At 43.9% G+C, this 24,522-nt stretch overlaps 1 protein-coding gene across 1 annotated transcript in view; it reads right to left on the bottom strand.

Annotated features, from left to right (window-relative positions):
* The window catches only part of kat6a (K(lysine) acetyltransferase 6A), a gene marked incomplete at its 5' end in the record, with an annotated part of 44,541 nt that overhangs the window by 10,161 nt on the left and 9,858 nt on the right, over positions 1 to 24,522 (bottom strand). The window contains 9 exons of the mRNA XM_080004115.1: positions 546 to 707; positions 1,134 to 1,275; positions 2,411 to 2,526; positions 3,649 to 3,761; positions 3,858 to 4,186; positions 8,492 to 8,606; positions 8,824 to 8,905; positions 9,273 to 9,388; positions 11,403 to 11,511. Of these exons, the coding sequence (XP_079860241.1) occupies positions 546 to 707; positions 1,134 to 1,275; positions 2,411 to 2,526; positions 3,649 to 3,761; positions 3,858 to 4,186; positions 8,492 to 8,606; positions 8,824 to 8,905; positions 9,273 to 9,388; positions 11,403 to 11,511 (1,284 nt within the window). The remainder of the gene's footprint in view (positions 1 to 545; positions 708 to 1,133; positions 1,276 to 2,410; positions 2,527 to 3,648; positions 3,762 to 3,857; positions 4,187 to 8,491; positions 8,607 to 8,823; positions 8,906 to 9,272; positions 9,389 to 11,402; positions 11,512 to 24,522) is intronic.

Genomic DNA, 24,522 nt, shown 5'->3' with positions numbered 1-24,522 from the left:
ACTGAAGTAACAGTGTTATGGGCGAACTGTTGGCACTGGAGCTGAATCTGCGAGTCCTTTTTCAAAATGGAATGGCATGCGGCCCGGATCAGCCGAAAACTCAGAGGCAAGTTCACTCACCTATTCCTTTGAGAAAAAGAAAACTTGCAGAAAGTTTATGCAAAATCATACACCAAATTATAGCCAACTACTGGCAAACTTGGCTGGTAGAATAACAAATTGCCAAAGCTTTACTTGCCTTAAATGTCGTGGTGGAGGGAGTACAAATACAAAAAAAAAAAAAAAAAAAAAAGTATTTTCTAAGTAAAAAGTAAAAGCACTTGTCACATCCAGTGCCCTAATGGAGCCTATAATACGGCAAATACTACTGTACCTTTTTGTCTGAAGATGAGTGCCCATGCAGATCCCCATTACAATTTACAAAATAATAGTACAGGTCGTGTCATACTTTACAAGGATGTACAAAGGCATACATACATGAATGAAGAGTCCAAAGTCTCTCTATGCTTAAGTAGAAATACGTGGAATCACTTGTAGACCTGTACCTTGGAGAAGTAGCCAACCAGGTGGCAGCCCTTGTGGTCGTTCTGCGTCAGCACGTAGAAGAGGAAGGGCTCCACGTCATAGTACAGGGTCTTGTGGTCCAGGAACAGCTTGGCCAGCAGGCACAAGTTCTGGCAGTAGATCGTGCTCATGTTCCCGTCCACCTGAGGGTCAGAGGAGACGGTCAGTGTGGGCTTCAAATAAGCGCAGCTCCTGTCTTCGGCTTCTGCGCACCGCAGCGTTAAGTGTTCAATGTCACGTGTAAACCGCTACTCCAGAGCGAGCAAGCGAGCGAGAGAGAGAGAGAGAGAGAGAGAGAGAGAGAGAGAGAGAGAGATTGCCCAATGATGTCAGCTACTGTCCCGGGGGAAACCAAAACAAGAGAGCGACAGAGACCACAAGCTCCCAGCGGCTGAATGATAGCCTTTGACCACACTTTGACCACACTTAAACACTTGGGCGATTTCAAACCCTCTATCCATTCACTGGTCATGGTATCTAGAACATCCACCAATTTATTAGGGGCTGAGCTATCCTCTTATTTAGAGACCTTATTACCCCCCCGTTACACCTCTGTCTGGTGGCCTCACCTCGAAGACGGAGACGTCCTCCTTCCTATAGATCTCGTTGGCGGGCGGGTGGAACCAGCTGCATTTCTTCATGTGCTGGTAGAGGATGCTGCGGCTCTTCATGTAGCGCAGGCAGAACTCGCACAGGTACAGCTTGGGGAGCCTTGTGGGAAGGGGCGGCCGTGGGAGGAGCGTTAATTTAAAACTTTAGGCTCGCCCAAAGGGTGTTTGGTACACTTATATACTTACTGTTGATATTTTTTAATTCAGCAGACGCTTTTATTCAAAGTGACTTACATGAGAGGCTAGAAACAATGAAAGCATACATCGATCATTGGAGCAACTTTGAATGGAAGTGCCTGAGCACCATGTATAATTTACAAGAGCAAGATCGCTGTAAGGAATCAGAATAAAAGTTGTGTTATCAGGGATTCCTTTTTTTGTATGTTAGTGCAATATGTTAAGTACATTTTGTCAATACTACAACTAGGGTTACCGTGGTTACCAGTGTTTCAGGGTGTTCGGGCACCGATTACATTACTTTCCCACCACCGCCACTGTCATTTTGCATTATTTTTCTGTGGAGTCAGATTTCACATATCACAGGAGGAGAGGAGAGAAGGCATTAGGAGACCTTCGATCAGGTCTAGATCGGGACCCGACTCCCTCCATCCGTAATTAGCGCATCCGAACAAGCCCCTCCACCCCCACCCCCCTGTGGGTTCCCCACCATGGCATCCCTAATTACAACTTCAAACTAGTCAAGATCAACTCATATGTTGTTAATGCAATATGTCAATACAACAACTTAAAATTAGTCAACTTAAAAAAAAAAAGCCTTCAGATGTTCCTGGAAGAGCAGGGTCTTCAGGTATATAATATGTACAGCGGTAAATGAGTCACATTTTGTAGTTGCTATATAATAAACATTTTCCCGTAGGCATAACACTTTTGAACCATTAGAAAATCTTCAAGTTTTTTGGTATCAATGTTCAGTAAAACACTGATACATTGAGCTTTTGGCGAAAGGTCACAAAACATTTTTCTATTTACTATGACAAGCTGGCTCTGTTCCACACGTTCATTCAATACCAGCTGACTGTTTGAATGGACTGTGGGATCTTTTTCCCTTCCTACAATCCAAGTAACACATCGCAAGCAACTTGGACCAAGTGTTCAGCGGCCATGCTGGAAACATGAGTCAAGCCTGTGTGTGTGTGTGTGTGTGTGTGTGTGTGTGTGTGTGTGTGTGTGTGTGTGTGTGTAAGTAAAAGCACTGGTGCAAGACGGTGGCTCACCTGCTGTACTCTTGCGGGTAAGGAGAAGAGTACCAGGTCTGGATCTCGTACTTCCCGAACTCAATGACGGACGGACAGCGCATCTGTGGGTCCGGTGGGCCCTTTACCCCCACTTTCTGTAAGGGGCAGAAGTGAGACAGCCAGATAAGTAACTTGAAGACAAAATGGGTCAAATCCAGGTTTTTCTTATGGCAAGAAGGATTAGTGGAGCGTGGAGAGGCCAGACAGATTACACACCAGGGTTTATAATGGCGAAAGGAATTTATAGACGGCAGGCGTGGAGAGGAAGCAGACACCACACACACGTACACACACACAAAATACAAGGCCACCCCACTCATTTCAGAAACAAAATACACTGGATACTCCAGTTTCTTTTTTTTTTTTTTTTGGGGGGGGGGGGGGTTGCCTTTTTGTCTATCTTGCCCAGATTAAGGCAAGGTCAATCCCTGTTCCATTACGTTACCGAGACAGTGACGGGCTGCATTCTTGCTGCGTTAACGCAATGCAAGGCTGCAGAAGGAATTAACTAGCCTAGCTCCCATGAAAGGTGGCAAAAAATAAATAAAAATATTATGTTATCCCTTTAATGCACCTAATGGATATTCTGCAGAGGGCCCACATGCTTACGTTTTTCTGCATCTCTGTCAAACTCACACGTTTTTTAGAGTGACACACAGACACACACACACACACATACACATACACACACACACACACACACACACACACACACACACACACACACACAATATCGGGCGCCCACATTCCCTCTTGCGAGACTTGTGAACCGTCCTCAGTAACCAACGCATCCAGGGTCATTACAAAATTATATTATAGAGAGAAGCACGCCCCTAATGTCTATCAATGGAATTCAAGCAGGATTATTATTAGCTGTGGGCTGAGGGGAATTTCAGCATCTGCTAGCAGCCTGTGTGTGAATGGAACACACACCAACACCACTTGACATTAGCAGTGTGCTTTGGGCGCGCGCACACGCACACACACACACACACACACACACGACAATCTCCTTTGCTCTCACTAAAATAGTGTGACATTGTCTATAAGCGTTATGATTTGTGAGCATTGAAAGTCGTTTTAACAGCTACTTCAAATTTGTGTAAATTTATAAAACAGCTGTAAATAGAGCAAAGTTCTGCTGCACTTGTGACATCAAAGCAATGGTGGCAAAAAATACAATCCTTTCGATTTTCCTCTTGTGTGTGTGTTTGTACCTGTAGCGCCAGCTCCTGGATGTGTCTGAAGAGCTCGATATCCTTCTCCGTCAGGTTCTCATGGCCGGGTAGTTTGTCGTCCTCGTCGCGCCAGTCGCTTCCGTCCTGATTGTCTGTGGGTGAAGACGGACAGACACAGCGTCAGCGCAGCTGAACTCCAATGCACAACCCTACCGACCGACCGACTCCCAAATATCTCCCTCTCTTACCCATCCTGTCATCCCCCTCGCCTCCCTTGCGACTGGCCTTCTTGCGAATGCGGCACTGCTGCGAGTAGTCCACAGCCTCCTGCCGCGCCTTTCGGCCTTCTGGCGAGGGCGTGAAGAACTTGGTGAGGGCATCGATCAGGCCCTTTGTCTTCTTGTTGAAGCGCAGGCTACCCTGCGCCGGGTCGTCATCATCATCATCCTCGCGCAGCGAGAAGAGCAGCCGGTCGTCGCCCGGGTAGCCCTCACACGACGAGCTGGAGGAGGACTCCGGCGAGGCCGGGCGCTTCCGCCGCCCGCGACCACCCAGCTTCTTGAACGGCCGCCCCGGCCTGGGGAGAAAGAGAGAGAGAGAGCTCAGGAATCCATCGGCACAGACACTAGTATTAGATATTCTCCTCTGATTCAAACAGAAACCTCCAAACTGTCAGGTCAATTGCTTTTTTTTCGACGAGATAGAGACAGGTTAGATCAGAGATGTTCAACTTTTTACGAATCAACATTTTGTCAAAACAGTGTACACACTTGTAAAACAATGAAAAGGAAAACTTTCAAAGAAAACACTTTAAAAACTGTATATTTTTCAAAATGATTCTGTCAGTTTACTAGTGTTATAAATACCTTGAAATTTTGCTAAGTTGTTTTTGTTGGTTGGTCCTGTGTTTGAAAGCCAAATAACATAGTGCGCCAGACTATTTCAAAAGTAACAGTAGTTTGCCAGTGATTTAGCAAACTGGGATTGTTTGAGATGGCAATGGGTGGGACAACAGGCAGAACATCTTGAAAGACATTTGTTCATATTTAGTTTTGAGTCCATGATCCAATTTCTTTCTTCAGTGTGAGTTGAGTTTATTGCTTACCGTCTCTTAAACAATGGGCCAATCTACATGAAGGTGTGGCCGGCAGTTGAATAGGCTCGTGTTGAGTACAACACATAACATGTGTCGAGCACAGTACATGTTATGTGCTGTACTCAACACATAACATTGTACTCAATGTTGTTGTACTCAACAAGGGCCTACTATCGCCTAGGTATGTTATCGAACCGTTCGGTACGCCCCCTACGGTTCAATATGCACATGTAAACTGCAGTATTATGGTACCACAGTAAAGGTCCACTGGACGCATTGGCGCAGCGTACGGACACGGAGTGCCGTCTGGGTCTGCGCCGCGCAGCATTCCTCTATTTTTATTTTTTTCCCCCCCAACTGCACGTCGCTACACAGCCTTAAATAAAAACATGAGATAAAACTACATAGAAATGTTTTCGTAAAGAGTGTAATCAATCAAGGTGTCCAGGGGGGAAATAACCCGTAGGACAGTCGCGTCTCTCTTTATTACGAACTCGTCACCACGTCGTACACGAACAAGCTGATTGTTTTGAACGGCTCTTTTGTAGGAATGAAGAGAACCGAGTGATGCTGAGTGGTGAGTTGTTCTTTTATTTGGTTTTACAGTTTTTTGTCATGTTGTTTGTTTAAGTTGCTGTCTCCTGCCGATGGCAAACGTTTCCCCCTCTATGTAAGAGATATCCTATACTCCTCCTTTGTTGGGAGGTGCCCTGGCTTAAAAGGAGTGCACTGTCACCTCAGGTCCACAAAGGGAGGCACACACACATGCACTGGTCTGACTGTGAGGTTTTATTTCAATAAGTTATTTTACTAATTATTTATGTTTGAAAAATATTGTTTATACCTATTCTACACAAAAATAACGACCTATAGTACTATTTATTTTTATTGTCAAACGTACACACACACACACACACACACGTGTTACGTGTTTTTAAATAAGAAAAATGTATTTATAAATAACAAATATTGTATAAAAACATAATAAAAGAGAATGTAAAGAAATTGAGTTTTTTTCTATGATTTCACGCTTTAATTCAATCGACATCATCCGCTTCTTCTTCTCAGCACTTACTTTCTAAGGACCCAGGTTAGAAATTTTTTTTTTGGCAAAATAACTGCAAAAAGCACAAAACGCGAGCACAAAACACAAAAGAGATGCTTCCACGGTCAGGTAACCACGTGAAGTGAAGGAGTGAGACGCGGGATGATGGCCGGATTCGCTCGCCACACCAACTAGCGGCGGCGTACCTGAAGCTCGCTCCTCGTAACTCACATTTTTGCTCGCAAATCAATACAAAAAAATAAAAGGAACAACGGCTCGTAACTTGAAAACTCGTATGTTAGTGCACTCGTAAATCAAGGTACTACTCATATATATATATAATAACCGTAAATTCTAAAAATCTCAATTACCCAATATACCCAATCCAATAAGATGAACTTGTGCAAATTATAACCCACCAATGAATTTGAACCCCTGTCTTCCCGTCTTCCTACACTAGTTTTTTTTGTGACAGACTACTATAAAAACATTTTTTACACCTTTTTTTTAAACTTTAATAAAAAAAAAAAAAATCATGATACATATCAAACCGTGAGCCCACTGTACCGTTGCATCCCTAATGCCTTTTAGGGCTGCACAATTCATCACTTTAGAATCACTATCTCAGTTTTTACCTCTATGCGATCTCATTCTGACAAGCCTGTCACTCCCGCTGCATTTGCATGAGGGAGATAAGCTGAATCGAAACACACTACTAATTTCTCTCTCAATTACATCTGCACCACATGTAACATGTTTTTTGGCCAATGTTAGACCCAGTTGACAGTAGCAGAGTCCACTGTGGGCTTGAGCCGAACGGGTTAGGCTCTGAGCAAATTTGCTTATGTGAAACAGTCCAAATTGTACACTATAAATAAGAATCCCTCTCTACCTGGGAGCTAGTAGTGTATGCATGTGGTGGCCTGAAGAGTGCTGTCCTGGCATAGCCTTCAGGCGACCAGATTGGTTGTGGAACTGGTCTTTCAAATTAGTAGAATACTTTATGACAGAGCATGGGTGCGGCTGGGAAATACTGGCATATCCATTAAAACACAGGCTAAAGAGAATACCTTCTTTATTGATGTGTGTATGCTTTCTCTTCTTGAGTTTTAACAGGGCCTCGCATCTGAATCTATTGATGCATTATTGTGCTTTAGTCACTAAAAGCTCCACTCATAAGTGTTTGTGTGTCACTGACCTGTTTTCAGTCACCTCGTCTCAGCTTCATCGGGGAGAGTTGTGATGTCACAAAGAAATCACATGATGATTCCCCCCCCCCCCCCCAAGTTGCCACAGCTACCTAATAGAGCATTTATTTTATTTTTTTTGAGAACGCAGCAGTGCTCACACTAGACTACGGTCCTAGATGAGGTGCACACATTACTTGGTCCTACAATACCCCACTATCCAACACAAACAAACACTTTTGTCAGTGTTAGAGAAGCATTTAGCATTTGCAGCATCTTACGCAAGGATCACCACAGGTAGGCTCTAGTGGTTTCACGACTACTGATTTTTACTAGTCACAAAGTTTTTAATAGTATATAAAGTGTAATAATAGTAGCCCATTAGTCGTCTTTTACCTATTTGCAAGAAGGAAGCAGAGAGAGGCGTTCTAGGTAACAATGAACGGCGATCCGATCGGCGGTGACGTCCCTGTTTGTGCTTTGTTGCCCGCCGTGCATGTGCTCGCGGTCATGTTCTATTGTAACAGCTTGAATCACAAACAATAAAAAGCAGCACTCCAAGCAGCACTCCAAATGTCCGCTGTCCGGACATTTGGAGTGGAAACTGGAAATTAAAACGGTATATCACGGTAGCTGTTCAACTCAGTACAGTAACGTTGATCAGGCGCACTGACTGTCTTTACGCCACACGTTCACACATCAATTGGCCAATGTCTGGGATCTTTACTCATGACGGCCAGTCAATTCTTCAGTTCAGGTGGAGGTGTCCCAGAAGGTGGTTAGATTGTTTGGTCCGATTTTTTTTTACTACATAACTGAATAACATAACTGAATTAAGATATTAATGTAAATGCATATGTTGGTGCTGGATTGAACAGTCTTCAATTGGTAATGCCTGGAGCGAGGAGGTGCAGGCTGATAACGCCAAGACGTCTCTACTTATTTCTCAAAATAACAGCGTCGCCTTCAAGCCTGACTGCCTGCACTTCCTCACTCCAGGATTACCAATCGAAGACTGTTAAATCCACAGCCTACACATATTTAAATAAATTATTTTACTAATACAATAATAATTTAAACTCTGGTCGACGACTAGTCGACTGCTGCCAACAGCCCGGACTAGTGGTTATAGTAGTGGACTAGTCAACTAGTTGGTCAAACCCCTTGTAGGCTCATGACTGCCATGTAAAACAGGACTTTTTGGGCTGGGCGATAACTTGACGTTGAACAACGTTGGTAAGTTTGGGATTTGGAATGGTTATCAGAAGTTTAAAAAATAAGTGATATTGGTCAATATGTCCATTGGTTTGTGGACCTTGAAGCGGCCCCAAAATGCTGTCCTACTGGCTTCAAGACTGAACCAAAGAGGATTGAGTCACTCCAGCTGCCAGTGATTTGGTAAACTTCCCCTGCACGTTGGGAGTTGGTCGCCAGTTAACAGAGTCCAAAACCCTCTGTACAGAGGTGGTGAGAGACAACAGGGTAAAGTCTCGGAAAAAAAACAATGTGGAAAAAATAATAATGAGACGGCTGCTCAACCCCTACCTCCCGTACCTGTTCTTGGGCCGCCCCAGCGGGGCGTTGTAGCGGCGTTTGATTTGCGCCGCCTTTTCGTGTAAGAGCTTCTTTCCCTTTTTTCTGGGCTGGCAGATCTGACAGATCCACATCCCTGCCACACAAGAAGAGAGCAAGAGAAACGAAAACACACAAAGACAGACAGACAACAGTGGATGAGGGTGTTAGACACGTTGCTACAGTTTGCAGGGGTATTGGCTTTGACAAGCAGTACAGCCGTGGCGGTTCAGCAGAAAAGCAGAGTTCCAAACACAATTATAAGTGGTGATTCGCTCTCATAAATAAATTAATTATAGATCCATTTTTCTTACCTTTGGGCATTCGTGTGAGTGGGGGGTCGCAGCACTCCATGTGGAAACCCCGATCGCAGGAGTCGCAAAACAGCATGTTGTCCTACGAAGAGGAAGTGGGTGGTGGGTGCAAATAAAGGTTATTAATCCATTTGCACCTTAAACGACTAATCCCCTCGGCCACTTATCCCCGTGAAGAGTTTAAGGGTCTTTGTTGTCTCATTCTTTTGTCGGTTTATTATTTTTGTTTAAATAGTGTTTCAAGTTTCTAGTTTCATTCATGTTTTCTGTTTATAGAAGTCTCCAAGCTAGCTGGAGCGTGGCGAGTGTGTGTGTGTGTGTGTGTGTGTGTGTGTGTGTGTGTGTGTGTGTGTGTGTGTGTGTGTATGTAGGAATAAGTGCCAAAGAGTTTGGCATGGAGCTGGCTAAGCTGCCAGTGTGCACGGGTTGAGGTGGGGGGCTCTACTCACCGCATTCTTGCCTTGATCCTGACAGCTGCTGCAGGTCTTGCACTCGATGCATTGCCACCAAAGCGCTTTGACTCGCACAGTGAGCTCCGGTGAGAACTTGAGACAGGACGGGTGACCTGGGGAACAGAGGCAGAACGAGCATGCATTAAGGAAAGGAGAAAAGAAGACGAACCCTCCTTTTTGGGACTGAAAGCCCCCCGCCGGATGAATATGACAAATGTCGGCAAAGACTTACGTTTCCAAAAAGACTTTTAAAAACAAAACGTTTTAGTGATGGAAGAAGGGGAGCCAGGAGCCCCGCTGAGATTCAGCATCTTTCAGTCATGTTGATACCCAGCAGAGACACTTGATCTTCATATAAAGCTGATTTTTCTCTGATTTTCCGAAATAGTCGATGCAAATGACAGTCAGTATAATCTTCAAGTCATCAACCGTTAGGGTATAATTCGAATGTTATTGAACAAACCTCCCAATGATAACAGTATATTTTTCCAAAATAAAAAACTCAAAATGCAATGTTCCAAATTATTATGCACATTATTATGCACAAGTTTCAAAACATTTTATAGGTTGTAAAGAACTGAAAATGGTCATTTGTTGAATTTGCAGCATTAGGAGGTCATATTTACTGAAATCAAAAGCTATTTCAATCAAAAACATCTTAACAGGCCAAGTTACATGTTAACATAGACCCTTCTTTGATATCACTTTCACAATTCTTGCTTCCATTGAACTTGTGCGTTTTTGGAGAGTTTCTGCTTGAATTTCTTTGCAGGATGTCAGAATAGCCATCCAGAGCTGCTGTTTTGATGCCAACTGCCTCCCACCCTCATAGCTCTTTTGCTTGAGGACGCTCCAAAGGTTCTCAATAGGGTTGAGGTCAGGGGAGGATGGGGGCCTAACCATGAGTTTCTCTTCTTTTATGCCCATAGCAGCCAATGACACAGAGGTATTCTTTGCAGCATGAGATGGTGCATTGTCATGCATGAAGATGATTTTGCTACGGAAGGCACGGTTCTTCTTTTTGTACCATGGAAGAAAGTGGTCAGTCAGAAACTCTATATACTTTGCTGAGGTCATTTTCACACCTATAGGGACCCTAAAGGGGCCTACCAGCTCTCTTCCTATGATTCCGGCCCAAAACATGACTCCGCCACCTCCTTGCTGACGTCGCAGCCTTGTTGGGACATGGTGGCCGTCCGAAACCTTCCTCATTATGCCTTTACCTGCACGAACCCATCTGTGCTCTGAATCAGCCACAAATCTCTTCACAGTACGATGATCACGCTTAAGTTTTCGTGAAATATCTAATGTTTTCATACTTTGTCCAAGGCATTGCACTATTTGACACTTTTCAGCAGCAGAGAGTATCAATCATATTGCTTGAAACCTGTGGCCTGCTTTATTATGTGGAACGTCCTTTTTAAGTAGTTTTCCTTTAATTGGGCTCACCTGGCAAACTAATTATCACAGGTGTCTGAGATTGATTTCAGTGATTCAAAGAGCCCTGAGACACAATACCATCCATGAGTTTAATCGAAAAACAAAAAATTAAATGTTTAGGACACTAAAATCCAATTTGCATAATAATTTGGAACGCGGTGTAATATACAAGTCAAATTTACCTCCCCCGACACAAAACAAAAATTATCAAAGTTGCATTTTATGTCCGTCAGGGTTTCAATTACAGTGAAGGATAAGCACCGAAACCTTCGCCAGAAGCAAACTTTGAACCAAAGGAAGTGGCAGAAACTGTAGCTCCTGGCCGAAATGTGATGCACTGCAACATTTAGTGGACCTGGCTTGAATTGAATACCACGGTCACAAATGAATTGAGTCTAAATATTTAATTTCTGTATTAGATAGAATAAGTTTGGAAACATTTTTTTGTAATGCACGTCAGATTGTTTTCTTAAAATGTTTGCAGTGATTCTGTATGTGTAAAATGTCAATATATTGATACAGAATGGTATCCAAAGCCTTCTCATCAATATCGGATGGAAGCGATATTTAATGGAATCGTGGCCCTTGTATCAAAATCAAATCGGGAGATCCTGCCAGAAACCCAGCCCTACTGGCTCCCCAAAACCCCTCCATGATGGTCTGGAACTTCCTGCTGCCGCAACTCACCACTGTTGCCACAGTCAGCGCACGAGATGAGCTCCTCCGGCTTCTTGTCGCGGTTCTGCTCCTTGGTCCCCAGACAGAAGCTGCAGATGGGGATCGGCTCAGCCACCGGCTGCGAGGAAGACAGAGGGACAGAGAGAGATGGGAGAAAGGGGGAATAAGTCAAATATGTCAACTTAATGGTTTTGTTGTACAAATAAATCGACAGGTTCTGCCCAACACCACTGAGTGTACCACTGTATGTGTGTGTGTATGTGTGTGTGTGTGTGTGTGTGTGTGTGTGTGTGTGTAATTGCAGTTTTGTGTGAATAGCCAGAGGAGACCAGCGAGGAGACAAGCGTCCTCAAGCGACGCTGTACACCAACAGTATGGGGCAGATGACAGGCTTGTTACCATCATTTGTTCAGGTTTATTGTACATTAATATCTTCCTGCTTCACTGTTTATTTCACAAGTTATTGTGTAGGATCTTATTTTTGGACGTCACCTTTTTATTTTTCTGGTCTTTTTCATTTTTCTCTGTTGTCTTATCATTAGGCTAAGCATATATTGGCATTTTTATTGGGTTTAGTTAACAGTTAGGTTTATTGTATATTTTCCAAACTAACTTTTAGGTTTATTGTATATATTCAAAATGTTCCAGATATTGCCTTTCTTTTTCATATTTTTATTGTATTTCCTTATTATGTCTTACTGTGTTTATGTGAGCTTCTGGGATATTGCAATTTCCCCTCTGGGAAGGATATATATATATAAACCTATTGAACAAAATACATAACTACTTCTGTATCTTGTACTAACCTTTTATTACATAATGCAGTGGTTCCAACTTTTTATGATAAATATGGATTAAGCATTGGATTATGGATTATGCATTACCCATGTCTAGATTATTCTATTTATATTATTATTATTGTTATTATTATTTCTATTTTTTATTTATTTTGTTCTTTTATATGTATTAAAACACACGTTGTCCAAAACAATGTGTGTTTCTGTAAGTTATGTGTGTTTTCTCATGTATGTCATTGCTGCTGCTAGACTGGAATTTCCCTTTGGGGATTAATAATACTTTTATCTTTATCTTGATGTAATAATGCACCCAAGAAGCCGTCTTTATTTTTATCATTCGCCACACTTTAGTACATGGCAACGTTTCACTCACTGACACACACATAGAACCTCAAACACATGGAACATGCGACACAAATTTTGCATGTTTCATAATATGTGAAATGTCCATAAAAAAATCACTCCAATGCAATGCAGGTTTTATGACATCATAAAGGCGTTTACTAACTACAACGTGTAGCATTATTCCATAATGCACTAGATGATGTGAGCAGCAAATACTGGCACAGGGAGGCTAGCAGCTCCTCTTGTAATGAAGACAATTAATCTGCAAATCTGTAATATTTGGGGAAATTGGCATGTATAGTGGTGAGAAAGGCGAGGCAGCGTCTCTACCACCTCAGGCAGCTGAGGAAATTCCGGGTCTCGGTGAGGATCCTCAAGTCCTTCTACTCTGGAGCAGTGGAGAGCATCCTGACAGGCAACATCACTGCCTGGTTTGGGAACTGTACTGCCCAGGACAGGCGGGCCCTGCAGAGGGTGGTGCGTTCAGCTGAACGTACCACTGGAACTACCCTCCCCCCCTTGCAGGAGTTATACACCAGGAGGTGTAGTAGCAGAGCCCGTAGGATCATGAAGGATCCTCATCACCCCAACAACAGACTGTTTCAGCTGCTGCGGTCAGGCAAGCGCCTCCGCAGTCACGCAGCGAGAACAGAGAGACTGAGACGGAGTTTCTTCCCTCAAGCCATCAGAACTGTCAACGCTGACCTCACCAGGGGTCAGCCATGCACTAGGCTCCACTACCTGCTGTACTATATGTAGCATACTGTACCGCATACTGTATCACTGTTCAGGGTTGTTCGTGATGCCGTATTGCTGCGCCGTACTGTTGTATACTGTGCTGTATTATCCCAAACACTACCTCACACTATTCACATTCACATGCCACTTTAATTCACATGCCACTTTAAAAGCACATATCTGTATATACATAGCCATATTCCTTCAACCTATTCCATTTTATTTCAATTTATTTTTTATTGTATTTTATTCTATATATTTTTTATCTTATTCTATAAGTATTCCACTTACTGTATTACGTTTTAGGAGTCAGTTAGTCGGTCTATTAGAAAGGAATTTTCTACTTTTTATTTTTGTACTTTTTCCTAGGACTTATTGTGTGCTATCACCGGGTGCGTTGCATTACATTTCACTGCATATATGTATGGAAGTATGTATATGTATGTGACAAATAAAAATCTTGAATCTTGAATCTTGAATCTATAGTCGAGAGTGGGGTCTCACGAGACTTACGCAGACAGGATCGGTATTACTGGGGAATATGGATGATAATGCGCTGTGTTCCTCAGTTTGAGAGGGTGATAACAGACACACTGTTAACTGTCTTAAGCGCTGTAAGGTGTTGTGAGCAAACTAACAGGAAGTCTGCGCTGGTGGTGAAGCGGTGCCATTCGGAGCTTCCCCCTTGTAAAGGCTGTGCATCTTTGGCAGTGCCCTTTTCAAAGGGTCATAAAAGCCAAGGGGGTAAAACACGGGACGTTGTGGTCCTTCAGGATGAAGTTCTGAAAAAATAAAATATTAAAATAGCAAAAGCTCAAAATAGGCATTTGCAGGTTTCCAGCGTGTCTGCAGTCATCGCTGTGCACAGAGCCGGGAAAGGGAGGGAAGAGGAAGTCTGGGCGGAGTGAAGATGGGGACAACTGAGTGATTTATTGGCTTCATTTACCGACTGCTAACTCACACGGGACAGGGACACCTTGCACGGAGAACCAGAGGCCCGAAGATAGGCAGTGGATTGTGCGTGTGAGGAGATAGAAAGAGTAGAACTGGAAGGAAAGAGCTGGGGGCAGGGATATAGGAAGGATATAAGAGACAGTAAAGAGCGACTGTGGGGATAGAGTATGGCTGCACAAACATTCTAGAGCTGTAGGGAAAAAAACTTCACATTAACTAATGAAGAAAGATCAATAAAAAAACAACAAAAAACATAAATGAACGTGTTGAGATTGTTTTCCCACCAATGATAGACAGCTAAATCAGTCTAAATAAGTGCCAAAATAAGGTGAATTACTTCTGACAAGTATCAACGTTAAGTTAAATTAAAATTAATTACAGGACACTAAAGTAAATGTAGTGTTTTCATGTAAAAAGATAGTCAGCGCTTCTCCTAGTGAAACACTGACTATTTTCAGTCATTTCATATATCAAAAATGGGGGGGGGGGGGGGGGGGGGGGCAAAAGCTTGAAAGACAGTGAAGAAAGGTGGTGCTGAAGAGGGGCCTGCTTAATCATGCCCGACATGTAACTCCTTCAGCGCCGCAGCTCAGCGGCTCTCCGCCCACCAGTAAACTAAGCGTTAGAACGGGAGTGAGAACCCACCCCACAAATTCACTCAAGTGCTGTTATTTGGTGGCACAATGTCGTATTTGAACCGCTTTGGTAATATTGTAAGGCCGTTATGCCAATAAAGCATATTGAATTGAAACAAATTGAGAGACGAGCAAGCAAAGGGCTCCTGGCGCACTGTAGCACGGCTTCTGTTCACCAACAGCCGCTGCAAATAAATCCCCGACAGAAACAAAAGAGGAATATACACCGATCAGCCACAACATTAAAACCACCACTAATATTGTGTAGCTCTCCCTCATGCCGCCAAAACAGATCTGACCCGTCGAGGCATGGACTCCACAAGACCTCTGAAGGTGTCCTGTGGTATCTGGCACCGAGAAGTTAGCAGCAGACGCTTTAAGTCCTGTAAGTTGCGAGGTGGGGCCTCCATGGATCAGGCTTGTTTTTCGAGCACATCCAACAGATGCTCGTTTGGATTGAGATCTGGGGAATTTGGAGGCCAAGTTAACACCTTGAACCCTTTGTCACGTCCCTCAAACTATTCCTGAACATTTTTTGCAGTGTGGCAGGATGCATTATCCTGCTAAAAGAGGCCACTGCCATCAGGGAATGCCGTTGTCATGAAGGGTTTACTTGGTCTGCAACAATGTTTAGGCCTTCTTCCCATAGTGCATCCTGGTGCCATCTCTCCCCAAGGTAAACAACGCACACATACCTGGCCATCCACATGGTGTAAAAAGCCCATACATAGCAAGCTGCGATTCACTGTGTTCTGAAACATTTCGATCATAGCAAGCATTACATTTTTCTGCAATTTTTTCGACAGTAGCTCTTCTGTGGGATCGGACCAGACGGGCTAGCCTTTGTTCTCCACACGCATTAATGAGCCTTGGGGACCATGACCCGTCGCTGGTTCACCGGTTGTCTTTCCTTGGACAAGTTTTGGTAGGTACTAACCACTGCATACTGGGAACACCCTGCAAGATCTACCGTTTTGGAGATGCTCTGACCCAGTCATCTAGCCGTCACAATTTGGTCCTTGTCAAAGTCGCTCAGATCCTTATGCTTGCCCATTTTTCTGCTTCCAAAACATCAACTTCAAGAGCTGACTGTTCACTTGCTGCCAAGTATTACCCACCCCTTGACAGGTAGGTGCCATTGGAACGAGGTGAGCAATGTTATTCACTTCACCTGTCAGTGGTTTTAATGTTGTGGCTGATCGGTGCATATATTGTTATATGTCTTAGTTTCAACATCCTCTTCTAACGTGAAGATAATTCTCAAACCCAGGGCCGGGTGTTCGACATGTATCCACGCAGCTCTATTATAAGCAAGTGCATCTCGACCCGCACGCTGGAAATAATTGGCAGCTAACAGAAAGGAAAAGACACACCTCGTGTCAACAGAGGCTAGCTGAGTAGGAGCTGCCATCTCTCCGGTCCAATAAAACAAACAGACAAAAAAACAACAGGTTTTACAGGTTAGAGGACTGTAGCCAGAAAAAGTGCAGACAAACACAAAGCGAAAGGGAGGGACGATGTAGTCACCTAACATTTACGCTAATCTAATTTAATGCCAATATCTCCTAACAATATTCAACAACAATCTATGATTCACAATGAACCATCCAGTCCCTCCAGGAAACTGCGATCACAGCAACTAATGCAAATTCCACCTCTGTAATATGTCGTGATCTTGCAATTTTGGAAAACTTACCGCAACTTTCTCCCCACATTAAATGGCCAAATCAATAGGCCCTTTCCCCGAGAAGACAGTGCCGACATCTCTGCCAGAGTTGAATTATTGAATTCATTTATTACCGGACCCCAAGCAAAATAACAGTTTTTTCTTTTTTTGTGACTTGGAAGCCCATGGCTCCTCAGGTTTATAAGATAAAAAGATCATTATTAAACTATTTCCATTTTTTTCTGTGATATGCAGAATGCATATTATGGCTTTCTCCATAGGACTAATCTCATGAGGGTACAGATCTCATTTCTTGTTCAGAATCAAAGCATCTACATTAGTTCTAACGGCTTTACCATTGTCAGAGGCCCTGTGTATGTGGGTGCGCAAGCATTCTGCATACAATGTGGCTGAAATTGAATTGCGCCATTGCTAACTTGGCACCTTCTCTTTCCTGTGAGTCCTCAGTTCTTCATGGAAGATGCAGGATTTGAGGTGTGGAAAGATGGAACAATGGAAAGAGAGAAAGTTAGCGTGAGGATGGACTAGGACAACTGGACAACTGTCTTCCACTCTTAGGAAGACAGTTGTCCAGTTGTCCTAGTCTCATCGCCAGTCAAGGGTCTCATTAACATCGGAGCCCAATCTCAGCGACCACACATATACACCGATCCGCCACAACATTAAAAACACCTGCCTAATATTGTGTAGGTCCCCTTATTTCGCCAAACAGCTCTGACCCGTCGAGGCATGGACTCCAAAAGACCTCTGAAGGTGTCCTGTGGTATCTGGCACCAAGATATTTGCACATCCCACACGTTTGTTGCTCGTTCAGATTGAGATCTAGGGAATTGGGAGGCCAAGTCAACACCTTGCACTCTTTGTCATGTTTTTGCCCTGTGGCAAGGCACATTATCCTGCTGAAAGAGGCCACTGCATCAGGGAATACCGTTGCCATGAAGGGTTTATTTGGTCTGCAATAATGTTTAGGCAGGTGTTGCATGTCAAAGTAACATCCACTTGAATGCCAGGACCCAAGGTTTCCCAGCAGAACATTGCCTAGAGCATCACACTGCCTCCACTGGCTTGCCTTCTTCCCATAGACAATGCATCCTGGTGCCATCTCTTCCCCAGGTAAATGTCGAACATACACCCGGCCATCCACATGATGTAAAAGAAAACGTGACTCTTAAGACCAGGCCACCTTCCTTCATGGCTCTATGGTCAAGTCCTGACGCCCATGTGCCAGGGATCAGCATGGGCACTCTGATCGGTCTGTGGATACGCAGCCCCATATGCAGCAAGCTGCGATGCACTGTGTGTTCTGTGTGACACCTTTCTATCATAGCCAGAATGACCTTTTTCAGCAATACATGCTACAGTAGCTCTTCTGTGGGATTCGGGCCAAACGGGCTAGCCTCAATGAGCCTTGGGTGCCCATGACCCCGTTGCCAGTTCACCGGTTACCCTTCCTTGGAACACTTTTTTTAAGTACTAGGGGTGTCACGATTCTCCAAATCCAGGATTCAATTTTACTTTCGATTTTAAGGTCACAATTCGATTTTTGATTTAAACATTTTATTTTTCAGCACTGACGTCTATGCCATTGTTACACTATCGAGTCTTGATTTGTAAAGAAAAACAGTGCTCAATAAGTAACTTATTTGAATATTAAAAATTATGAATAATAACAAAATATAGAATATTTAAACAACACACCTAAACAGTTATGAGCTTTATCAAAACTAGACTTTAGAATAATAAACAATAAGGAACTTATTACACTACTTGTAGTTACTCAACACAGAAAAAAGGATGCTATTTTTTGCCAACAGGGAACACTGATAGTAAAAGGCAAATTACTACCTGCAGCTCCGTGGCTCCGATCAGAGCGATCTTTTCTCCAAACAAAGCAAATAAGAACTGTAGATGTATTTAATTTACTCCCGTTTCCTGCAGCTGTTCCGCTGCGGAGTAGATCTCAGATCGCTCCTGAAAAAGAAATCCTGCCTGTGTTTTTATGGTCTGGTGGCAAATGCCTGGCAGCTGGGCACCGTCCGCAAGCCGGTGTTTTGGAACCTCTGCACTAGAGGACATTCTGTCGACAATGGTTGGGTTTATTTCCCACTTTCATCATCACATCTGTGGAATTACGGGACATTCTGGTCAAAGGCACACTCCCTTGTACACACAGTGAAACGCTGGAGTAGAGCGCAACGTGTTGGTGGGCTGGTGCATCTCGCTGACAGGCACACCGTTACCGGGAATATTTCTCTCTAATGTGCGTTCATTGTGCAATAAACTGGATGAATTTACAAAGAACTTTTTGGCATTTATTTTGTCATAATCTAATTCTATTCAATTTTGTTTCTGCAGTCCGAGTGCCAGGCGGGTGGGTGGGTGGGTGCAGTGTGCGTTTAGGGGCGCAGCACAGCAGCACCTCCAGAGCAGACCGCAGCTCTCCATAATCCAAGTCAGTTCAGAGCCGGGAGCCACAGTTGACTCCGCGGAGTGCCCCGCACCCCCAGCACATACTGCTGACCACCCCAAAATCAAACGCTCATTTCGATCCATTTTAGATTAAGGATCGGAATTGTGACACCCCTATTACATTTACATTTAGTCATTTAGTAGACGCTTTTATCCAAAGCGACTTACAAGGGAGAATAACATTCAAGCTACATTGCAACAGAGACATTAGTGTAACAATAAATACTGCTAGGTAGTGCTAAGTAATTGTAAGTTAGGAGAGGAGGTACTCACTGAAGAGCTGGGTCTTCAAGTGCTTCTTAAAGACAGAGAGGGAGGTCCCTGCTCTGTCTTTAAGGCAGCTTGTTCCACCAACGTGGAACTACAAATGAGAATAACCTGGATTGCCGTGGTTGTATAGCCGGCAGACGCTCATTTGATGAGCACAGCATCCGGGGGGGGGGGGGGGGGGGGGTAACGTGCTTTTACAAGAGCATTTAAGTAGGGAGGAGCATTCCCACCCTATTAGGTACCAAGCACTGCATCCCGCTCTTGTTAGTCGCTCAGAACCTTACACTTGCCCTTTTTTCCTGCTTACATTTTATCAACTTCAAGAACTAACTGTTCACTTGCTGCCTAATATATCCCACCCCTTGACATGTGCCATTGTTAAAAAAAAACAAAAAAAAAAAAAAAAAAAACCTCAATGTTATTAGTTTCACCTGTCAGTGGTTTTAAATTTGTGGCTAATCAGTGTATACACACACACACTGCTCTCCAGCCTCAACACAAAGTAACCTCATTGATCACTGTAACGGGACGTGCTGCTGTAGCAGCACAGCATAGAACACACACACACACACACACACACACACACACACACACACACACACACACACACACACACACACACACACACACACACACACACACACACACACACACACACACACACACAAAAAGTGTGTTGTGTTGTTGCAGGCTCGCCCTCAATGCGGCTACGGGCACATCACACACTTTAATATTATAGTGATGTTTGAGTCGTTTGAGATGTTTTGCAATACACCAAGTATTGACGATACTGCAATATAGGGCTGTTGCAGTTCTGCCTGCCACACGCCACCGAGGGGTGTTTTCAGGGCCCTCCTACACAGAGACACAGGCAGACATGTTGCAAACACAGCAGTTTATTGTAGAGAGTGGCAAGATGTAACAAGTGGGGAGCAGTTGGACACGTCATGACAGAGGCTCTACCCGGGGATGGGTGATTAATCTGTTGCTCGTTGATTGCTCTGATGAGCAATAGGCGTACAGCCACCGCTTATCCGGCCCCAATTACTTAGAAATTGGAAATTAATTGGAAGCCTACCCCTATTGCCTCTGAAACAGGGTTCCCATACCTAAAACGACCAGATTTTGACACAGGGTTCCTATACCTAGAACTACTAGACTCTGACACAGAGTTCCAATACCTTAACAGAATAAAAGACTGGACTCTGTACAAGGGTCCCCATACCTTAAACAAACAGAATTTTTCAGTTTTGGTCTTCCATCCACAAGTGCATGATGTCAACTCGCAAGCAGTTTGTTTGGTTCAGTGTGGTCAGTACTGTTCCATTTAATTACATGTTTACAAGTAATTAAATTAGTTTTCCTGGTCTCCCTTAAAAGTAAAAGTCTCTCCTTCTTTAGGAAACGTGCCCCTACAGTATTTTTATGAATATAATGATTGCTGACTACACCATTTTTGCTGCTCTACCGCATCAATTTACCCCAGGGGAATAAGTCATAGGTTCGTCATCAGATTTTCTCCGTTTCGTCTTGTGATTTGGACATCTTGATATTCTTAAATTACTTAAGATGATCAATGTATTACAATAACACTGCTTCTTCACGCTTTTAAACAAAGTAAACCTGTTCCATTGCTTCTGCAGGTTTCCTACACATACTGTTAAATAAATGTTAGCATTTTTCCATTTCAGTGTAAACGGCAAACCTTTAGAAAACGCTGTGAAACACTGGGGATGCCAGTAAACATTTTAGCGTTGTTGTGGACATGGCCTATATCTCACGGGGCTAAAAGTACAAAAAAACAAAAAAAGATTTTTGGAGTCAGTATCAATACAATATCATGGGGAACAATACAGTATACTATGCCGTATGGAGCCCCCCCCATACCTACGGGCCGTCCTTTTGTTTATAGTGAGGTGATACAGATGACAGGGGTAGAGGGTGTTGGAGAGGCAGACTTAACGCAAAGCTACATCACCACATCAGAGCAGCCCGCAGAGTTGGCTCCATTCCAGCCATCACTCGCCTCGCAGCTCGATATGTCGGCTTGGCTTGTGAGGGGTGCCGCGGAGGTTCCCGGCGCGACCACGGGCCTTGCAGCCCAGCTTCTCTGTGCCAAAGCGCCACTTGGGTCACAACCGCCGGCGGGAACGGGGCAACTGCGCTTCCTGCTCTTGGCTGCCGGCGCTAAGGTTAATAAATGCGTTTTAAACAGACCAGTGTCCAGATGCTGGCACTGCGTGTCGAGGTCAGTCACCTTGCCACTTGCCAAGAAGGATCAAACGACAGCACTGTGGGTGAATGACACTCAGCAGCAGAGGCTGAGGCTTAAAAAAAAAAAACAAAGGGATTTTGACACCTTTAGTTCAGAGAAATACACAAAATTATTACTGTAACCGTGATGTATTAATTGCCAGACTGTGTGTAATGGTGCACTATGAATTAGGTGAGGTATCTTTGCTGTGCCCCAGCATTTGCGTTATCTAGTAATTACCGGTTTTTGACCTGGAAAATCTGAAAGTCCAACATATTTCAACTTCTCAGGTCATAATGTCTGGGTAGGATAATTCCTTCCAAGCACAATTCGAATTAGTGCTGAGTGGTATCATATCGATAAAAAAGTCTGCAGATCTGTTAATTTCCGTGCTCGGCCAGTTGCAATGGGAGGCCAATCAGTTTGGACGATCTAAAGCTGATCTGAAAGCTTCACCTCTGACCAAGACCTTTGTCGATATAGAACTAAGCCCCGCCCCCTCCCTAATGGACAGGTTGCGCTTGTAAACACAATAGACACACACGGAGCGGACACACAGCTGCAGCATCTAGAACTCTGAGTAGAAACAGAAAGATGATGTATCGTTGACAACTGGGGCAAACATCCATAGTTTGGTGGGGTTTTTTTGGATATTTAAGTTCTGATCCAAAGCAGATGGTAAATATTCATTGTGTAAAATATGTCAACGGGACATCCCGATGAAGGTGGACCACGCCATAAACTTTATTTATTTAGACCTATATTGCCATATTTTGGCCATATTTATTTTGTTTTTGATTTGATCAAAATTGTATTTTAGTGAAATGTTAATTAAAGCAGCTGCACTTGCTACTTATTGTTCACGAACAGAAATGATTTGATTTCAAGTTGTAACATTCGTAATATTTATTTATCTAGAAAATGGCGTTTACTGATGGGACTTTTTATTTTTAATATTCAATAAAAAATATTATACATCTTAGATTAGATGAGATTCAACTAATTGTCATTGCACCGAGTACAAGTACTGAGGCAACGAAATGCATTTCTCAGCATTTTACCATCCTAGTAACTGACGTATCTCGAAGCAGTGGGCTGCCATATAGCAGCGCCCATGGAGCAGCCACACGCCTTGATGATGTCATTCTTTATCTAGCCTGCTCATCAATTGTTTTTGAGCTCAATATACAGAGATATTTGACCGGAATCTCTCCCATTTGTCCGGGAAATTTAAATCTCCCAGGACACGCTGACCGGCACAAATGTTTTCTCACGGAAACTCTGCTGTGCCCACAGCCTTTTTTCAACAAAGGAGTGAAACTTCTTATCTATCTATGAAGTCTACGATCTTGTTGAGGCAGCTGGTATTCAAGAGCGAAAGAGTCAAAATTTAGGCAAAAGTGTTTGCCGGCCTGTTGCCAGGCCAACTATGAACGAGAGCTGCAGAAATAAAGAACAACCTTTGTTCTTTAAAATTGGGTATTCCAAGGAAAAACTTAGAATCATATAGACGGGCGGGGGGTTACACCGTGACGCCCCTGTGTGTCGTTTTGCAGAAACACTAGATATTTTCCCAGCAATCCCGTAGCAATCTCTCAGAAGGGCTATTATCGCTTCAACGTGCAAAGTCCGTTGCTCTGCTTCAGCTATATAAAATGATGATATCAGTAAGGGATGGGCAGGTGGAGAGAGAGAAGAGGGTTGAGCGAGAGAGAGTGGGAGAGAAAGAAAAAAAGGAAGGTTGCATCTCAGGCAGGTAATCGATGTCTGGGGGCATTTTGTATTCATTGTCCTCTGAGTGACTGTGCTTGATGTCTTCACCTTGAACAAATACAAGCTGCGATACTGTGTGTGTGTGTGTGTGTGTGTGTGCGTAAGTAATGCAAGGTGTCTCATATAGATGGAGAGAAGGGAATTACATAGTGGTAAATATGCCCATTATAGTTTATAAGGACCCATGCCTAATGTAGCAATGTGATTACCCCCTCAGAGCAAAAGAGCCATTAGCCAGGCCGCTAGCATTAGCCAAGTTACTTAAGGGGTCAGTAAGACGTGTGTGTGTGTGTGGGGGGGGGGGGGGGGGGGGGGGGTCGCAACAAACACCATACGTATCTATGACAGAGCCCGTGAGTGTGGGTGTTTTCTAATATTTTCACACGTCCTCGCAGTGACACTGCACATTGAGCACCGAGAACTCTGGTTCACCCCACTCCAGCTGTTAAGAACAGGGCAACCGCAGGTTAGGGAGATTGCTCTTCCCCATTATGACAGCTGTGGGACATCTCACACGCACGCACGCACAGCTGAGCGTCAGAACCGTCCCACCTAATGTAGCCTCATACTGCTAACTGGTGCTCAGGGAAGCGATGAGGTTTGCTATCTATACATATATCCATGACCCCTGGTTGACTCCGCTCACCCATTAACCTCCCCCATCACGGCCCGGCAATGACCACCTATTAGGAGAACGGAGGGGAAGAGAGAGGGAGGCAGCGAGGGAGAGACGGAACGAAAAGGGGGTGTTTGAATAGTCCACCTTGGTACAACCATCGGGACACACCACACAACTCTACCGTGTGTTGAAGGGGTTGAAGTGGTGTGTTGGAGGGGTTCTTCTTCTCCTTCTTCTTCTTCTTCTTCTTCAATGACGCATGGCAATTTGTTTTGACGTTGTTAAGGTTGTTTTCAAGACCCTCTTTCACCCCCCTGGAGATAATAACTGCCAGCAAGCACTCGGTGGCCTGACAATTAGCGGGCAGGGAAGAAAGGGCAAGGATTGGCTTTTTCTAGCAATTTAAACGTATAGGCCACCGTCCTCACAAGTCATAAGAGCAAACATACATTATGACAAACCATCACACAAGGACTAGCAGAAGTAAGGGCTGCTTCTATCGGCTGGAAACATTTCCAAGATGGGTGCACTGTTTGGTAAAACTAGTAGTGGATTGTGTCTCTTCTGTCTCTCTGCCATCTATCATAT

The sequence above is a fragment of the Zeus faber genome (genome assembly GCF_960531495.2).
Source record: "Zeus faber genome assembly, chromosome: 7".
Taxonomy (NCBI): domain Eukaryota; kingdom Metazoa; phylum Chordata; class Actinopteri; order Zeiformes; family Zeidae; genus Zeus; species Zeus faber.
The sequence above is the reverse complement of the archived record's forward strand: the minus strand, read 5'-3'. Positions and strand labels throughout refer to the sequence as shown.